Source organism: Equus asinus, chromosome 10 (genome assembly GCF_041296235.1).
Source record: "Equus asinus isolate D_3611 breed Donkey chromosome 10, EquAss-T2T_v2, whole genome shotgun sequence".
Classification (NCBI taxonomy): Eukaryota; Metazoa; Chordata; class Mammalia; order Perissodactyla; family Equidae; genus Equus; species Equus asinus.
In genome coordinates, this window is record NC_091799.1 from 58,805,786 (window position 1) to 58,826,456 (window position 20,671).

At 33.9% G+C, this 20,671-nt stretch overlaps 1 protein-coding gene across 11 annotated transcripts in view; it reads right to left on the reverse strand.

Moving 5' to 3' along the window:
• Nucleotides 1-297: 297 nt before the first annotated feature.
• The window catches only part of ERBIN (erbb2 interacting protein), a 135,605-nt gene continuing 115,231 nt past the window's right edge, over nt 298-20,671 (reverse strand). For 2 of the 11 annotated variants that reach the window (XM_070519572.1, XM_070519573.1), the window contains 9 exons: nt 19,436-19,619; nt 16,122-17,670; nt 14,432-14,494; nt 12,035-12,178; nt 9,173-9,292; nt 6,563-6,772; nt 5,362-5,454; nt 4,800-4,874; nt 298-3,490 (listed from right to left, as the gene is read on the reverse strand). In XM_070519572.1, coding sequence (XP_070375673.1) covers nt 3,383-3,490; nt 4,800-4,874; nt 5,362-5,454; nt 6,563-6,772; nt 9,173-9,292; nt 12,035-12,178; nt 14,432-14,494; nt 16,122-17,670; nt 19,436-19,619 — 2,546 coding nt within the window. In that variant the 3' untranslated portion in view covers nt 298-3,382. The remainder of the gene's footprint in view (nt 3,491-4,799; nt 4,875-5,361; nt 5,455-6,562; nt 6,773-9,172; nt 9,293-12,034; nt 12,179-14,431; nt 14,495-16,121; nt 17,671-19,435; nt 19,620-20,671) is intronic. The other 9 variants (XM_014856370.3, XM_070519575.1, XM_070519574.1 and 6 more) reach the window with 8 other exon arrangements.

Consider the following 20,671-nt stretch of genomic DNA (forward strand, 5'->3'; position numbering starts at 1 on the left):
TGTTTCTTTTATAAGAAATCTATTTACTATACATTAAACCAAAAGGATAAGTAAATAAGAACTTCAAAGGAAAGAATTTTAAAAATACCCTTTCAAATGGATTTGACTGATCACCAATCTTTAACCAGAAAACACTTGCCATCCCAAAGGCTTCCTTTAGAAATAAAAATAATTTAAGGTAAACTACACTTCCTCCATACCCAGAAACACAAGAGTTTAAATGGTCAAAGAAAACAGTTGTATACCTTTTTATCGCAATCTTTCTCACCCTGAATTTCATAAAATAAATCACACAACTTTAAACAGCATTAGTTTATTAACTATTGACTGTTACTTCAAACAATCTAGATATATACAAAAATCTGGAATGTTTTATAAATGCTGATTGACAAAAAATATTACATAGCTGCTAATGGGATTTTCTTTTAAGCACAGCAAATTAATACTTGAAAGTTTAGTTCTGTTTATGGCAATGTTTGTGTTTAAAGAATTTTTCAAGTATATACACATCTTCAAGTCCAAAGAAGTCAGAAAAATATTTACAAAATAAATATGTAGGGAATTTTAGAATTTCAGGATTCAGATGAACTGATGATTTCTTAATGAATCAGCATATAACTTTAGTTTGTGTAAACAATTCTGTACTACATAAACTACTCTGAACATATTTTTAATGGTTTAAAATTTTAGGATGGTCAATTTTAAACACTTACTAAAAATAAGACAGTTTTGGTCTTGATGGTTTGCTACATAATACTTATTAAAATCAAGTCAGTTATAGGTATGGGCCTTAACTACAAATTACTCAGTAATATAGAAACTAAAAACGTCTTCTCTATTTCCTCAAAAGATTTAAATTATTACTCTTTTATTCAAATCTTGAAACTTTATCATTGCCAAAACAAAAGATCTAATTAAGAGTTCTTTTTATTTAATTTTCCAGTATTTTGGAAGAAAACTTTAACTATTAAGTGAAGAACTTTTATGCTTTTAGGTTTTTATATCATATCATGTATCACATTACTCCTCTTGGTAAACTTTCTTACTCAACTTTGTGTTACAAGAACATTAAAAAAATTTTAATTAACTAGAGTAGAATAAAATACTAGTGCATATAACACCTGTTGCCCTAGTAATATTTCAATATAATATACAGACAATTAACTTAAGGTTAGACCACTGACAAATCAATTGTTCTTTGTGGCTTATTTCCTTTTCCAAAATTACAGTCTGGGTATCCGATTCAAGGTAAAGTAGTTGAAAACGTCATAATTATACCGATTTTATGTATTCCTTATTAAAAGCAGAATGTGACTCTAAAAAACTGACTGAAACCAAGAAAAAATGTGAATATCTTATGATACCAAAATTATTTTAAAATAAACTATGAATAAAGGGAACACCGAGCCTTGTCTTAAAGAAGCTGTTTGTCATTCTTTTTTTTTTAAGAGATTACAACACACATACAATAAATGAATTTTATCAAAATACAGCACATTTCTTCTACTATATCCATAAAAATCAATTCCTATGTAAATAGTACTGAAAATCAACTAAAATGAGATAAAATTTACAAAGAGTTGTTGTTAAAGGGTTTCAATCAAAATTATTAAATCTATACAGTACAATAACCAATTGATAACATCTCCAGAAGTGCAATATTTGAGTTCACATCTTTTTAAAAGTACTGCCTATTAACTCTGACTAGCACGAAAGGAACAAGTCCAACTCTCTTTTGCAAAAACAATGTAGATTGCTGTTTCTGCTAGTCCTATAAAAGTCTTAATTAAAACAAGATTGAAGAACAAAGGATAACAGATTAAAAATTCCAAAATTATATTTCTTAGTAATTCAAAGTGAATTGCAATAACTGAATATTGCTCTAATGAAAGGCTCCAGACTAGCCTCGGCTAAGAACAGTTATTGGTCTTCTATGGCACTTTTTTCTGGTCCAAATAACCATGCATTGATTCTTACCCTTGCATGTTACTCAAATTTTATTTGATTACATAGACAGAACAAAAACAAAATTAATGGTTTGGATAAACAAAATTAATAAACCTCTATCAACATTTGTTACACTAACAAGGAACAAAGGCAGGTGGTGGCAACACGCTATTACACTGATACACTGAGAAACCCTTCGAAGACTCTGAAGTGTCAAGTTCACATTTAACGTTACCTGTAGGAACAGCCCTTTATTTGAACACCTTTACAGACTGGCAGGCCCGAAGGACCCATCCCTTTGCTCTACAACTCTCCACAGCAATTCTCTATCACTGTGCCAGTTTCACAAACTTGCTTTGGTTTCCTAGCTCCATGTGTACTGTTTCCTTTTACTTTACCAAGGCAATGTGAGGCCAAACAAAATCAAGAGGCTTTCCTAAATTTTCTTACATTTTGTGTTACAGCAACACCGTCTTAAAACTAGCCACTTTAATTTGCTGCTTAAGATAAAAATTATAAATTAAGATTAAAATGGAGTACTAATTATAAAAACAGATTGCAAGTACTACCATTTGCAAAAAATCAAGGGATTTCCAGATCACAGAAAATGCAGGGACATGCATCTACTCCGTAGAGTTAAAAACTTCCTGTGACTAAAAAATTAAAAAAATTGAATCACCAGTGGCAAATGTATAGTCAATGGCTACGATAAGAACAAATCCTGTGGAGCTCATAAAACGCAATTATCGTCTTTTTATTTCTTTAAAAAGACATTACATTTTTTATTGCATTATTCTATTAATAAAAACATACTAACAGACAGCTGTTTCTTCATTCTTTGCTTCCAGATTTTTTATAGGAATTAACTGTTTTAATCTGGCCTTGGAAAGTGAACCCACCAGCACCACCTTCACCTACTCACTCTTCAACTCAATATGCACATAGCAAAAGCCAACACTTCAAATCTCTTGCCCACATTAAAAAAAAAAAAAAAGTAGTTTCAGCAGAAAAACATTAATACCAGTTGAATAAAAATAAGGGCATAAAAGCTATGAGATAGACAGCTCTGCCATCTGTCTCTGGGCTACAATCAAGGCTAACTAGAGCCTTGCACAGAGTTCAGTCATGTTTATGAAATCCAAAAATAAACCTACAATCTATACAAAAACAACATATGTTTGTTTTTGTAGCCTTGATTGCTATGTTTAGAAACCTAACAAGAAGCTTTATATGCTATGAATTCAACCGTCTCCCCTATATACTGTACAGTGGTTCTTTCCCTCTAACCACAAGTTCCATTATTTCATTAATGTACAAATGTGAACATAATTTTTTGAGTTCATCTTATATATAAAAATAGTCAAAATATTAATTTCCCCTGCAAGTCTCTTCCAATAAATCTTGCTCTGTCTTCCCCCCGCTATGTCCTCAGTTCTTATGAGGAAACCTCTCGGACAATGATGAGTTCTACTGTGTTCTGGAAAGTTTTTAGCAAGGACACTGCTTGTCCATGTTCAATATTGATAAAACTGTAGCCATTAGCCTAGAACAAAGAAGAAAAAGGCTTTTAAGAAAAACGTTTCATAGTAATTTATTTGCATTTAAAGTTCAGCCAGGTAGCACACATACCTGGCAGAAAATAAGAATCATTTTGGCAATTAAAACAACTTCTGGACTCCCAGGCCCTACTCCACATCTATGAAAATGAAATCTCTGAAGGTGGGACCCAGGAACCCGTATCTTGCCCACATTTTCAGATGATTCCTATGTAGCAACCTGTCATCAGGAATCACTTGTCTGAGACAAAGTGTCAGACATGGTGCCGTGAATATGCAATAACATGCAACTGAGGTCACCAAAGTTACAACGGTAGCAGAGGGCAAGGCCTGATCTTCTCTTTGCCTTAGAGCCATCAGATCAGCAAAACTACACTTCTCATAATTTAAGTTAAACATTTATTGAGGTCTTACTGTATACCAGACACACAATTCTAAGTATTTCACATGAATTAAATCCCTTAATTATTGTAACACACAGAGAAGATTCTTTTATCATCTCATCTTATAGAAGTTAACATTCCTGAACTAAACAAAAGGCTAAGACATATCAAACAATGTATTCAACAATACCAGTATGATTTTCCAAGGTACAAGGTGGACATTTTTTTTTTTGAGGAAGATTAGCCCTGAGCTAACTGCTGCCAATCCTCCTCTTTTTACTGAGGAAGACTGGCCCTGAGCTAACATCCGTGCCCATCTTCTTCTACTTTATATGTGGCACGCCTGCCACAGCATGGCCTGCCAAGTGGCGCCATGTCTGCACCCAGGATCTGAACCGGCGAACCCAGGGCCGCTGAAGCGGAACGTGTGCACCCAACCTCTGCGCCACTGGGCCCGCCCCTAAGGTGGAAATATTTTAAACTATGAAAGCACTAGAGGGGGCTGGCCCCATGGCCAAGTGGTTAAAGTTCTGGACACTGTGCTTCAGCGGCCCGGAATCGCAAGTTTGGATCCTGGGTGCGGACCTACTGCACTCGTCAGTCATGCGGTAGAGGCATCCCACATACAATGTAGGGGAAGACTGGCAGAGATGTTAGCTCAGGGCTAAACTTCCTCCAGCAGAAAAAAGAGGAGGATTGGCAATGGATGTTAGCTCAAGGCAAATCTTCCTCACCAAAAAAAAAAAAGCACCAGGAGTAGCCTATAAGAAATACTACTGTTTTCATTCACAAATATTTAAAGATAAATTTCATAAAATGTTTATTTTCAAATCCGGCATTTAATAATTCCTTGATGAGGAGGTAGATGCTATAAAATGAAAAATAAATCATAGAAAAGATGTATCTTAGTTACCTGAATAATTTTATCACCTGGTTGCAATAACTTTGATGCTGGTCCTTCAGGCTGTACCCTTGTTACAAATATACCCTTTAATAACAACAAAAAAGATAATTATTCAATGGAAAATAACATAAATAACGGAGTGCCACAGAGCAATCTTTCTTTCACAGTAGGCAAATATCTGAGTCGTGGCACAAGTCTTCTCCCTCTCTTCTCTGAGTAATATTCTGACAATCCTATGTGATTTTTGCCCCTGGTAATTCTGACTTTACTAGAGTGATTTCTGTTAAAGTGATGAAGTTACTTCTATAGATATGCAGAAAAGTAATAAAATTAAAAATCACTTCACAATATGATAAAAATTAAAAATTTTGGTTAATTTTTATTCTGCAAACAATTAATTTGAACTGATTACATTTCAAAACAAAAAGCTGAACAATACAGAGGGAAGTCAAAAAGTGATGCCTGTCTAGATTTATATAAATATCTGTCAGATTTTTACTTATGTATAAGAGGTATTAAATTAGTGAATAAAACTTTATGGGAATTTCAAGGATATATGAACAAAACTCACATCGTCATCAGGTCTGAATGGGTTTCCTCTTCCCCCAACACCTCCTGATATGCTAAATCCAAGTTCTGGATCCTTTTCAACTCTCACTCGAATCTGAGTTAACATGAAAATAAAATAAACTATTATTACTATCTTAGAAAAAGCTACAATGCAATAACACCCATATTTAAATACTGGTAAATTAAAGCTAAGTAAACATAAATGTGTGAGGATTCATCTAAAATAAATATTTAGGCACATGAGGTGAAACTATGACAATATTATGTTAATGAGTTAGTGAGTTAAAGGCACAGCTGGGATTATAAGCATAGCTCCTAACTTAATCTACTGTTGTCTAATGAGGATAGGCAACCTAATTAATGTAGACCCTATTCTATTTTTTAGACGTCATGGATTTTAACGACATAGCGCATACACACAAAACATGTATTTTATCATCAGTTTCCATTTGTGAAATATTTAAATTACATAGTATCTCTCTCTATTGCATATTTCGTACAATATCTGAAAGATTCCTGGGCGGTTGTTGGATATTAACTCCTTATTTCCTGAATCTGTTTATATGCTTCAAAGGAGTCAGGACTGATGATGAATTGATAATATTTTTTATAACCAAGCTATCAGGAAAGATGCAAAAACTAAACTTTTGTTACAAAACACTCCCTTTGCCCAGAGAGCAATCCAAAATTAATAAAGCATCTGTTCTCCACCTAAGTTTCTCATAATATTATTTTACCAATAAACTATCAAAATGTATCAATATATGACTAGTGACTTTCTAAGTACTTTGTAAGATGTAATTCCCAAAGTAGTTTGGAGACTTGTCAAGTTTCAAAAGCTGAATGTCAAATGACAATAGCAAACCGTAACATGCCATTCAAGTTTAACGGTCTACTATTTATGTTCTTGAAGAGGGTCTGATTATTGGAGTATCATCAACCAGTTTTGGAAAAACAACCACCTTAGGGAAAAAAACCATAAGCAAAAGACCACATCCTATGTAATCAGAACGGGGGATCACAGAGTCAAGTTAAACCACAAAGTTGAACACCTTATAAATTTAATATGAAACCAAACTTTTGAACAAAATGGTAAAAACTACATTAAAATTCTATATGGATTTTATTGCTAATAATTAAATAACCTATAAAATACATGAAAAGCTTAGTCTCACATTTCAAATATTCTTGATTATTCTTACCTCTTGCCTTGACAGTTCATGGCCTTGTCTAGGAGAACAATGGGGCTGTGTATATGGAGGCTGGTGGGCCACTTTCAGCATCAAGTAATCAATTAGTTGTTCTCTAGAGGGATGCCTTGCCACAGATGCCTGAGGAAGGGGGTGATGTATTTGACTATAATTTGCCTGAGGCCTGAGAGGCTGGCCCATCTGTCCATTACCCAAAGGCATCTAAGAAAAACACGAAGTGTCTTAAAATGACTAATAATAATGTCTTATTACAAAATTTGGATTTTCTTCTTGGAGCATTACAAAAGCACTAGAGTTTAACAGTCTAAATCACACAATATCACGCCACTTACACTATTTTTTCTAATTTTACACTTTTAAAAGAAAAAGAAGCTAGTAATGTCTTAATTCGAAACTTGCCTGAGTGCTTACTGATAGATTCATTCTTTGAAAGTTTCAAATGAAAGTAAGTCATATCTACATTTAAAATTATTTGTTTTTCTGTTCGATATAAATGTACCTATCTTTGTTACAGTAACCAAATGTTAAAAAGGTAACAGTATGCCAAAATTTTAAAACTTAACCCCATTAAAAGGGTATCTCCTTCCATACTATACTTAATCTCTCACACACACACACACAAAAGATGCATTTGCTGATGTTTTTCTTAAAAACAAAAGTAACTAATTTTGTGGTAGAATTTTTTCCTAGTCTGAGTCTATTTTTCTACCTATATTCCTTCCTTTCCAGAATTAACAAGCCAAGTCAGCTATGTAATAGAAAATTGACTTGTTCCTCATGTGTGTCTGTCAGTTAGCCACTTTTAAACTCTCTAAATACTAATACAATTGAACATTAACCACAAAAAGTAAACCTTGACATTCCAAGGTTTGCTTACAGAGCTAAATCAAACACTTGAGATTTTGCTGTTGTTAAAGAATTAGCTTTCTTTCAATGCTTCTCATTTTTTAGAGACTGAATCTGAATTTTAGACTTAAAATCACTTTTGTGGAAATGTGGCTGATAGCTTATTCTGTTAGTGTGAGGAATCTATCTGAAAAATAAGAGGTTACATTTGTATTATAAATATTTGCATATAGAGATTTTTGAATAGAAGAAGAAATACGTTTAAGTTATTCAATCATTTAAAACTTCACTGTTGATTATTAATAAAAAGGTGACTTCATTCACAAGGAAATTACAGAAAAACTGTGAGAGAAATATTTGAGCCCCATTTCCCTAAAATTATCCAAAAGTAGAAAAGTTTGGCACAAGACTATGGCAACAGTTTCAGAACTACGTGCTCCTCTTATGTGAGCCTTGCTGAAGGATACAAAGAAGTCTGGCTTTGGTGAAGATTTTTACTTTAAAAAAATTCTCTTCTTCACTGTGTTATACTTGGGAACTTGGTTAATTCTGAAGTCTGGAAACATACATGATTTTCTGGTATTACTCTATAACAAATCTTACACTGGTGGGAGGGAAGGAGAAAGAGGTGCTATATTATTTCTATATCTTTTTTTAAAAATAGTTGTTCTTTACTACTTGATCACTGTAGATTTCAAGCAATTAGTCTGCTGAGGAGTATTTAAACAGTTGTGCTGTTGTTTTATTATTTATGCACAACCCCGTAGACAGCACTTGCTTTCCTCCATGTTTATATCATTTATTCCTATTCTCCTGGAGAGAACTCTCTAGACAATTACTTCGGACTCATTATTACGACTTCCTGATGTCTAGATACTTGGTTGTGCCTGACATTTTACATCAATGTTAAACACGCCCATGGAATATATTAAGCTATGATTAGCAGACGGCTCAGGAGAATAAAAAGCTGAAAATGAACTCAATAACCCAAACCACGAAATGGATATTAAAAAGAAACTAGGTAACAGAGCTCAATTCAAAGAAAAACAGAAAAAAAAAAAAAGGTAAAATAAATGGACACGTATGAGCTTATATGGGTGGGTTCCTACTATCAAGAACAATGTAAAAGTTTATATAATATATAATAACTAAGCTTCCTAATTATATCTGGTTATACTAGGGATGTAAGGGATTTAGTTAAGAGAAAGAAAACCTGAGGAGAATACTAAAGAAAAGAACTATCTGGCATTGGTGACAGAAAAGTAAACTCTCTAAAATGAGTGATGCTTTAGTGACAAAAATAGTAAGAGTACAACATTCTACCATATACAAAAGTCTTTCAAGGTGATTTATAATTACATTTAAAGTATTTTAAAATGCCTTTAGTAACAGTAAAACTTCCTCAAATGAAGAATCTTTAACGCCCCAAATAGGTATACTATTAGGAATGCCAAAAAGCCTTTGATTCAAATGATAAAATAAGTAGGTGATACTATAAAAATCGCCCCCCTCCCCGCCCCAAAAAGCAAAATGATTCTCTAGTGGGGAAAAAACCATGGAATAATTTGAGAAATAGCAGAGCGAAATTCTATTTACTATTTCTCAATTATTAAAAAATAAATCCTTACTAATCAAGGGGGAAAAGTCCTCACGAAAGTATTTTCAGTGTTAAAGCACATATGATATTTCTAGTTCAAAAGCTGTAAAGCATAGGAAGCTCACAGACACTACTTCATTTATTTCCTGAGCACCTACTTTCATCAAGCTGTCTGGAGGAGCATCTTTGTGACTAAGTGTAGCTGATGAGTAGTTCTGCTGTCCTGAAAAGAATACATCATCTTGACAGGGATCTCCTGGACAGGATGTCTGGGGATGCTTCACATGAGGGGGAAATAAAAAGTAAACAAACAATGATCTTTAAGATGTAAAATCAAACTAATGATGACATCTGAGAGGAGATTAGGAAAAAATACTGCTAGATAATGGAAAGATGAAGAACCAAATTAAACATTATCATCACTATTAGTACCTTTATGACAGATGTTAACTAAACTTGTTGTGGTAATCATTTTGCAATATATATCTCTCTCAAAGCATCATGATGTACACCTTGGATTAATACAGTCATGCAGCACTTAACAATGGCGATATGTTCTGAGAAATGCATCATTAGGCGATCTTGTCGTTATGTGATCATAGAGTGTACTTACACAGACCAAGATGGTTTAGCCTTTTACACACCTGGGATATATGGTACGAATCTTACAGGACCATTGTCGTATATGTGGTCTGTCGCTGACTGAAAAATTATGTGGCACGTGACTGTACAATGCTATACGTCAACTGTTTCTTAATAAAACTCGAAAAAAAAATATTAGTACCCTTAACAGTCTTCCAAAGTTACGTGGCAAAATGTTTGTTCTTGTAAGTGTGAAAAGTATATACGAATATATATACTGTTAAGCTATTTCTTTATAGTGCTTTTAGTTTTATTTACAGCAATATCTAGCTTTTAACATGTGAGCAATCAATTTAATTATTAATCCAAGTTAAGAGTCCCAAATTTTAAGAGCAACTAAAATATACTCCTGTTGAACACTACAGAAAGTTTCTTGGTAAAAAAATTAACTGCTGTTCTTTTACCAGCAAACTATAGGCCAGGATTTTCTTTTTAATGACAAGCAGTACCAAGAAACATAGTCTTATAAAACTTGCTTTAGCGTAATTCTGGCATACTAATATTAGCTCAATATTTTCAAAAGCACTGGTTTGGTGAAATGCTTTTAAAATTAACTAACTAGAGTTTATATTTTTATGCATCAAATAATATCCTTATATTATTGTTTATCCCACTGATAACTTTAGAGAAAAAACAGATTCAGTATCTCATTATCTCTGAATATTTCTTATAAATATGCTAGCAAGCAAGATGCCTACATTTTTCATTTTAATTTAGTTCTCGACACACCTAGCTATATTTTAGAAAAGTAAAGAGATTGTGATAAATAGCATTATTGTTACTTATGCAAACTACTTCATCATGTTGAAAAATAATCTGAAATCTCCTTCATTACAACATGCCACAGGATACATATAAACCTGAGGGTTTATAATTTAATTTTAGAAACTATATCTGCCACAGATCTATCATGTGTAGTTAGTTGCTAGTTCAAACTATGGCTTAGCATTTTTAGATGTGGTTTCTTCTAATTTTGTGTATTTATGCAATGAATACTTTATTTTCCTTCTCTGTTTTTTGAGATTTGCTTTCAGAAAGCATAATAATCAACTTAGCTCACAGCTTGGAGTTTAAACTCAAGCCTGAATGTACAGCCATGTTTATCTAGTCTTTAAAAGAATAAGTATATTATGAATGAAAAAGTAAAATCCAACAGACTCAAAGGGTCTAAATTTAAGAATAACAAGCAAAAACTATTACTGTACAAGAATTTGGAAAGAACAATTTTTCCAGCTGATTATAAAGATTACCCAAGTTAATAAAAGCCCCTGGTCTTTACTCTGTGGCTTCAGTTGGAATGAGCACCAGAAATGCAGGCCTTAATAGTCATTACCCTTCTCCCTCACTGTTTCAAACTGAGAAGTTCCAGAACAACTGCTGCCACTATAACATAACATAGAAACCAAGTGGTAGCAGGTGACAGAGGGCAGAGTAAGATGGACAAGGTTCAGCCAGAGCAAAGTGAATCCAGGAGACTGCTCTTACCCTAGCACATGACAGAGCAAAGCCAGGAGGGAATTAAAAAGCTGGGGGGATGGGAAGAAGTCCAGGAAAAAAGCAAAGGACCCAGAAGTAGGCAGAGTCAATATGGAGAGAAAACTATGAGGAGGAGTGAAAATAAAGTTATAAGGGGAGAAAGGTCTTTTCAGAATGGAAGGAGAGGGGCAAAAGGAAATATTTATTTAGAGGCCATGCTACCACCCCAAGTTGTTATAGAGAGAAAAATCCTAAAACAGTCACACCAGAGTTGTTCTATTCTTTCTCCTCTGCCATTGTTATCCCCTATGCTTAAACTTTTATTACAAGAAGAAACCTTTCTTTTTCACCACTAATGACTATGCTGAAATGTGGCTAATAAAGCATTTGGGTTTTGCCTTTTCCTTGGTACTTATTATAATTTCTCTAGCCTCACATTTAATCATGTTCACTGAATTATGATTAAAATTAGTTCCAGGTAGTGCTTTTTATCTGCCAACTCTCAATCACTAAAGTGAAAATCATTCTTCCCCACAACCCCTCTGTGGATTACATATGGCATAGCCTTAAAACCTTGAGTTAGGGACAGCAAGCTAATTTTATTAATAGAAAGCACTGCAAAGAATAATAATTTTTAAAAACCTCTCAGAGAGTAATTCCTATCGCTTATCCCTTTTTAAATAAACAAGAACTGACTACTCTTTAGTTGTTATCACAGAAACTTAAGAGAGAAAGATTAAATCAGCTTTGCAGGAAGTTTTAGAACTAAGCCATCGAAGAACTTGGAGTTAATCAAGATATCTAACCCACAGTAAAAATTTATTTTCTAGAGACATTTAAAATGTGGGGTTTTCTTTTCTTTTTCTATATACTAAAAGTACTGGTCTACTACAGGTACTCACTCGAAAAATGTGCCCACCAGAACCTCTTCCGTCTGCAATACTCAAGGCAAGACTGCCCTGGCTGCCATGCAGATCCCTAGAGCTGCCATAGTGAAAGCTGCTTACAGCAGTAAAATTGGAATTAAAGGACCTTGACAGCATGCTCTGAATAAAGAGGGGACAGATTTAACAGAGATTAGTGCAGCATGCAAAATTCACAAGACACGTTATATACATAGACATGTTTACAAGTAACCCCAATGCCACACAGAAATATCATACAACACTGAATTTTCAGTGCCACTGGAAGACACTGGCACTATTTACCATATTTTACATGACAACACAAACATTCAAATTACATGTAAATCCAACCATTCACATGTTTAAACACCAAAGAAGAGAAGAAAGTACACACATATAGCTGCTTTTATAATGCTATTATTTCCTTTACCCCTAATATATCTTATTAGAAGTTTGTCAGAACAACTTCTGTTCGGTACATATATAGTTATACATGGAACACAAACTAATTTCTCTCTAAAGATATATTTTACCAACAACTAGTTACTTCTAGGTCGAAATGGACTCCTAGAGAGTCTGCTTCATTTTACAGAAATTGTCTTGCTATTAGAGAGTTTAAACATACATAAAACACAAAACATATCTGCAGAAAATATTTGGCTTTTGGCCATTGCCAATTTTAACAAAAAATTATCTTCCACATTCAGAAAAATGTCTTACATTAGAGAAAAGTTTGACACATATGCAGAGTTTTAGGATGTAAGATTTAAAAGGCTCTCATTGCTTTATAATTGTCAGAAAATAAATAGAAAATATAAGTGTAAAAATTTTTCCCATTCAAATAAATATTAAAGATTATTATATTTTAGGAGTTAATAGTGGCTTCTACTGCTTAAACTTGAAGAACCACTGACGGAATCTTTCCACAGATTGAGTTTACACAAACGCCTAATCACTAATCCCAGAGCTGCCTGGAAAATGCACCTCAATAAATGCACTGCCTGATTCTCCTTGTTTCTGCCTGTTCATGCCCAGAGTGGTTAAATGCTGTTCTTTCATGTGGATCCTTTTAGCCATGTCCCTGAATACTGAGAGTCTGATAAACTGGGAGAAACCACATTTTGAGCATGGCTTGCTATTAACAAATACAGAAATGCCATAACAAGCATTTCTATATTACTCTTAGGGAATATATACCTTCTCCAGATTAGGAAGTTGATTTGTAATACCAAGAAACAGTAATATGACATTCCACAACGAAAAGAGTCTATAAAATTACAATGTATACTCTTAGTTATTTTGTGGATTCTCAAGTAATGATTAAACAAAAAGCTAAACTTAATAGGACAGGTCTGTCTTTTCCCAAACCATTTCACTAACAATAAGGATGTGGCACAGGCAATACAGACATAAACATTTGATTGGAATGTAAAAATAAAGAGATTATACACACACACATCACATATATCTATGTGTGTATATATATATATAAACACATAAACAACACCACACTCATGTTATACAGTTTTAACATATTGTCAACTTGAGCGGCCTGACTGACCTGACCCTTTTCAATGATATGTAGATTTTGGAAGAAAGCTTTTTCTGTCATCTTTGAACATATATGGGGTTTTTGCAAATACATCAGTGACTCAGAAGGCTGAAGCTCAGAACAGGTCTGGTTTTGAATTCAGGCTTGTGCATAGAAATCCACATAAAACCGCTGCTGTCACAATACATCAACACATTGTGCAGAGCTCAATTAGGTGCCGGGCATATGTCCTGTGCACTGTTGTTCATTACATGCTAATAGTTACAGAATAGCAAGTGAACATGGAAATTATCATGTTGCGTTAATCATATTCTGGTCCAGCGTGTCTCACCTGAGTTTTTAATATAACAAGGAATATTAGCAAAAATTCAACTTTGAAATAAGAATTTTTATGCCTTTTCAGTGTTCTTGATCAGTTTAAACAGGTCTTGAGATTTTTGAGGTGAGATCTTTTTTATATATTTGGGTTCCAGGTACAGTTTGTTGGACTGGCAGGAGGGATTACTGCTGTAAGGTTTAAAAACCTTACAAGTAAGTGTCAGTAACTTATCTATTTCTGTATTATTACTAAAGTCCCAGCTGGACAAAGAGCAACCTTTGACTTTGGGACGTAGCTCTAGAGGTGGGGCAGACATTGTGAAATCCTCTGGGGAAATTTTTCACATGTCCACCATGCCACCAGAACTACGTTTGGGGGAGAGAGGTGGACTTGCAAAGGAGGGAATAGAGATCTTCCATCACCTTCCACCCATTTCCAACCAATGCTTTCAAGTTTGGAGTCTAAATCATGTTGCCCTGTGTCCTCACAAGACTTTTCTTAATTTCACTGAACTAATTCTTACCTCTAAATTACCAGTGGGCCCAACTGGGAAACTACTCTCACGTACTCTGCAAGCAACAGATTTCTAAATATAAAAAGCAGAGAGGCACAGTGAAAAATGAGGTGGCTGTTACTTACTAAAGTCCAGGCACATCTCTGTCAGACAGGAAGGTAATGGGAGAATAGCAATCTGAGACGTCAACTAATATAATGATAACCAAACTCATCTCTTCCTCCAAATTTGCTATTCCTCCTCTATGTCTAGTAACAGTTAATGGCATTCTCAACAACCAGTTATTCAAGGCACCAATCTCTGTAAGAGTTTACATCTGATTGGAATATTCCTGTAATCAGTCATTGAGGAAAAGGGATTAAGCTCGAGATAACTGCCTCTTGAATTCGTTCCTTTGTCTCCATCCCACTGATACTTTTTCTCACTTCATTTATTTTCTGGCCCACTAGACAGTCTCATAATTCAATCAACTAACTAGAGCCTCTTCTTCCCCAAATCCAGTTCCACACTATAACCAGAAGTTTAATTATAAAACAGCTACGTTACTACTCTAAGAAATTTCCAAATTTCTTAGAAAAAGCACACAAGTTCAAAGAACCTCAATAGTACGTACAAAGTTACAGCTGAAACAAAATGGACAGATGAGAACGAAGTTGCCTAACGCCTACAGATGCTCAGCTATTTAAAGTTGAGGGGACAGCACTCAAAGAGCTAACAATTACAGGCAGAGGGTCAATGCGAATTGGTAGAAGGTACTCATCATATTTTAGGCATTTATTTCTGAAAAATTTGACTTGAGGAATTTTTTAAAATAATGACTAACTGAAGTTATATACGTTTGGCTGTTTTTAAAAACATATATTTAACAAACAGAGGTAAGGTAATTCTTGGGTAAAATCCACTGCGAGATATGAAGCCAAATCTTAAAGAAAGAATATATCTTATACACTTGGATGACAGAACTGTGGCACTAACACATCAGTTTTGCACAATTTTCAAACAACTTTTAACTCCTTTCAAAAACTGGACATATACAAATAAAGTTAGAAACTGAACATGAGCATAAGTTATTTTACCAAATGATTTCCAGACTATATTAGAGCCATAGACACCTGAGTTCAAACAGGTCAGAAATGCAGTTCAGAAAAGTCAAGAGTAAATGCCATGCCAGAAGCCATCTGTGTCAGTGACAGTGTTAGTTATATAACATGGACTTGGGGGAAAACCTTAGATAAAATGTTCACATTTACAATACATTTCTTGTTATTCTGTTAACTATAAACTGCTATTTCCATACACATATTTATATAATTAAAAATTATTAATAGATGAGAATGGGAGGTCAGAAAATGCTAAATGGAGGTACACATGTATATACATGTATAATTTATAGCATGTGTGGCACAAGCTACAAGAGATACAAACATAGATACACAAAATGAATGTAATCCCATTGGAAAACATTGGGGAGGAAGAGGAGAGAAAGAAGCTTATGCTACCATTTCAACTGTTTTGAGTCTGGCTAAATCTAAACTTGGAACTCTAATCTCAGCACCAAGTAAAAATGACAATATAAGTATATATTCAATAATTCAGAGTATCTTGTTTCCCGTTGTTTAAAAAACAAAGAATGCCAAATATGTTTAAGAAAAATGAGTAAATTCATGAAGAGAAGAATGAAAAATTCATGTTTAATTACCTTTTCTAACTTTTTGGCTTCAATGTGTCGTAGTACTTGTTCTCGCCAATCATGAGGAACTTTACTTTTTCCTGGAGGATCTAATAAAGAATGCTCAGAACCAACCCTCGCATTTGGTCTTTTTGAAGGACTAGTTCGTGAATAATTGAAATCACTGACTGACATAGTTCTCTCTGGTATTTCACTAACAGAGGGTCGAGCACTCTGAGGCCTTGATGCGTTTGGACCATCAATGCTGTATGTTCGTGCAGAAAGAGGTCTCTGTGATCCCGACATCATTGGAGGAGTTCTTCCCACTGAATGTAACTCTCTGTAGGATAAATAATCTCCTTCAGGAATTTGGGTCCGCCTCGTGGGACCTGGCTCACCAAGATTTACAGAGGCTGTAGAGGACACACTACTTTGTCGCTGAATTGTAGTTCGAGTTGCTCCCGGAATGAGTCGGTCATTTGGTGAGATGGCCCACATTTCCCCATGTCTTCCTGGCCCAAGTCTCTGATGTAAATGGTATCCAGTATTAGCTCGAACGTTGTTATGGTTAGAAAAATTCATATTGGCAGAATGTTTAGTATAACTGTGATTTTCTGTGCTCTCTGATCTAGGAAGGCGCTGAGGAGGAAAACTGACATGATCCATTTGGGGATTTTGTTTGGAGTGCCACAAAGTGTCCTTGACTGCAGCACTGCTACTGTACTGGATATTATATTGTGGAGGACCATATATTTGAGGTGCAGACTGTGGGCCACTTGTTGTGTGGCCTCTTATTACATTTGGCTCTTCAGGATTATGATTTGAATCAAACTTGAAAATCGCCTTTGTACCTGATATTAAATCAGAAGATGATGAAGAACCTGTAAATACCTGTAATGGTTGATCATACAAAAGTGTAGCTGACTTGCTCCTGACTATATTTTTTCCATCAATAGTAGACGTTACTTTAACTGTTGCACTTGGTTGCTGAGGTCCATTATCACTAAGAATGTCATAGATTTTGAGTCCTCCAGTCTCCATATTAGTTATACTATGAGATTTCACAACAGATCCAATTGGCCCACTTCTCTGAGGGGAGAGATCTTCGGTGCTTTTGGAAATACCTATGTCAATAGAAGAATCAGTGTCATGTGGTTCAGGCCTCCTAGGGGTCTGTGGAGGTTCCTCAGAATGTCCATTTACCTTATTTATGCATTCCAGATTAGGAAACTTGTTTCCATGTTCCAAGTGCTCAGCTTCTCCTTTAGCGTTAATACTTAAAAAGCCCGTTCCAAACACTATATCCTGTGTCTTTGATCTTTCCACTATCTCTGGTTGAAATGTATCATTAGTCACAAGTTTATTAAGATTCATATTGATATGGTCTAATTTGTGAGATTCATCAGATGTGGCTGCTGGGTCAACACCTTTCTCAATAAGAACTAATCGCTCTTCAATATTCAAATCATATTCAGGTAAGTTAAAATCTTTTTTATCACGAACCTTGAATTTTTCCTCCGTTGAATGGTTTAAAATATCTCCATTTTGTAAAAGGCTGTTAAAATTTTCATCTTCTTGCCTAAAACAAAGATAATTTTATCACTAACATCACAAAACCCAGTTTTCTTAGTAATGGGGAACATTAATAACTAATGTGTAGGTACACAAAGTCAAAAGAGTTAATGGGAGTCAGAGATGAAAGGAATTTATTATCAAGCAGGTAATTTAAAAATATTATTGTAATAGTGAAATAATATAGATTTATAGTAAATGGAGACAAGTAAAACATATTAATTCATAATCAAGATTAATTTTCATTATCATAAATCACTTTGTCACAATATACTTTAATAGAGCTAAACAGTGAAGAAAAATGGACTTATTATGTATCCTCTTGTACTGCTGCATCTTTTCACAAATGTGCTAAAACATGAAATGCTTGAAAGATAGATATTTGGAGCAAAAGCCAGTAACCTGAATAGTTAAGAGCACGGAACATTTTTCCAAATAATTCTGAAACCTTACATTATTAACCATAGTTAATCACATTAACTAAAGAGTTATTATTAGATTCAAATATATACATAAGGAAATTGTACAAAGAACTAAACAATCACTCAAAGATCTATAAAATATGAAGAAAGATCAAAAAAACTAATCACTCTTCTAAGTGACTACATTGTATTTGGCAAATATTTACAGATATGCCATTTCAAAATTATAGAAAATATTTTATTTCTACTTGGTGATATGAAAATGTTCGTATCCTCCTGTATAAATATTTAAGTTATGTTTCAACAAATATTCCTTAATACTGATCTTCCTACTAGGTAAACAGATAATATTCATTATTAGAAATGCAACACAAAAAAGTGTGGCTATATCCATTTTTGAGCCTTTATTTCCTTATATAAAAAACATGATTTAGAAAATACTAAACTACTGCCCAACAATATCAGTAAAATTTCATTATTCAACAAATTAATCATTATCTTAACATCTCAGAGGTTATAAAAATTCATATTTTACCATACTGGGTCTTAGCCTCAAATTCAGAGAACAGATATAAATGATTAATCATAATTACAACTACATAATAGCTAAACTCATTTTGAGGCATAAAATTCATCTTCCTCTTACAACAATACAAATCAATACATACAAAAATTTGACTTAAATATGCCTGGAATTTAAGAACAACTTAACTCTAAAAAATAGTTAACAAAGTCCATACAGTAAGTTTTGGGTTCAGTAGCAACCCATACCTTTCTATCAAGCACTCTAGCTGATAGATTACCAGGAAGGTAAGATGGCATAGTCTTTCTTTGAGAACGAAACTTCTTGAGGGCCCAAATAATAAATGTGTTTTAAACTTCAGCAAAATTCCAGGCTGTACGAATTAAGTCTTGTTTCAGAGAGTTTGACCTACTAATTTAAATCTAAGCCAAAGATACAGACTAATTAAAAGTATTTGAATGAACCTTTTAATGGTATCCCCTAAAAATGATTTTGCATTTCTATCTCTAAAAATACCCCCTTCAACTTGAATTGCTCCAAATAGGCAGTTTATGTTGTAAAACCTAGAAATACTGTAAAACTGGTACAATCTTTTAATGAAAAGAATTAGAATACATTTTAAATAGTTTCTTCTCTATTTAAGAAACTAATTTAAAATGACAATGTATAAAAACTAATTAGTAATAAAATGGAGAAGAAACCACATACTGCCTGAACCACTTCTCTAATATTAATTTGTGAAATCCTTTATGTTTTAGTCATATATCTTTGCCTTGCTATCTCTACTTATTGTACACATAAATTATTTTGTTAAGATGTTCACAAACCTGATTTTGGAATTAATACCAATATGAGTTTGTTTCACTGGAGAGCAGAGTGAGGTATCTTGACTACTATCAGTATTAAGAGAAACTGAATCAGACATCCGAGATGGAGAAGAACAGTTGCTGTTATTCTGATTGCTATTATGTGTAACTTCATCTGATAAAGAATCTGTATCCTTTGTATCATCTGAAACAAAAAAACTTAAGCCGTTGATCAAGTCACCAACAATTTGTGTGAAATACTTTCCAGTGAGGACAAATGACATTTATATTGTCCTGTTCAATATATAAGGTAAAGAATTATATGGATAAGATAACCAGGGGCACCTCTGAAAATTCAGTCCCAATACACAGAAAATTAATTTACAAATAGTGACACCTTTTGTATTTAAAAATATAATCAATGTAGGGCTACTCAGAATTTGATTCAGTTTTAAATACTGACAAAATGATATTACACAATGTTTTCCAGGCCATCAATTAGTTTTAGTGAATATGCTTTTCCACTCATTTATAATTTTAAAAAGTCATAATAATAAAAAATACATAATGCAGTTCACAGCTTTGGTAAACTTATCTGGAGGAAGTATTTCATACACATATGGAATTGTTTTCATCTACTCTGACAATAACAATGAGCAGCATAGTCAATCAAAAAACAAACATCAAACAAATCAAGGAATTTTCACAAGCCCTCCACATTTTAAAATCATTTCAAAGAATTATATAAGAATAGTGAACTCTCCAGATGTGAGATGGTTTTGTATGTAACAATTATATAAACAGAAATAGACAATATTCATATTCTATTACAGCAGGTAGTATAAAAATTAGTATCTTTTAAAAATAGTAATAAAGGGGCTGGCCCCGTGGCCGAGTGGTTAAGTTCGCGTGCTCCGCTGCAGGCGGCCCAGTGTTTCGTTGGTTCGAATCCTGGGCACGGACATGGCACTGCTCAGTAAACCACGCTGAGGCAGCATCCCACATGCCACAACTAGAAGGACCCACAATGAAGAATATACAACTATGTACCAGGGGGCTTTGGAGTGAATAAAGGAAAAAATAAAAAATCTTAAAAAATACACAACTCCTTTAAAAAAAAATAGTAATAAAAACATAACATACTATCTTTACAACCCTAAAGGTTTTTTTAACTAAATCAATCCTAGCCAAATCATAGAAATAGTATATACAGACATAGTCATAGGAGATTATATGAATTAAGGATATATTTGTTGT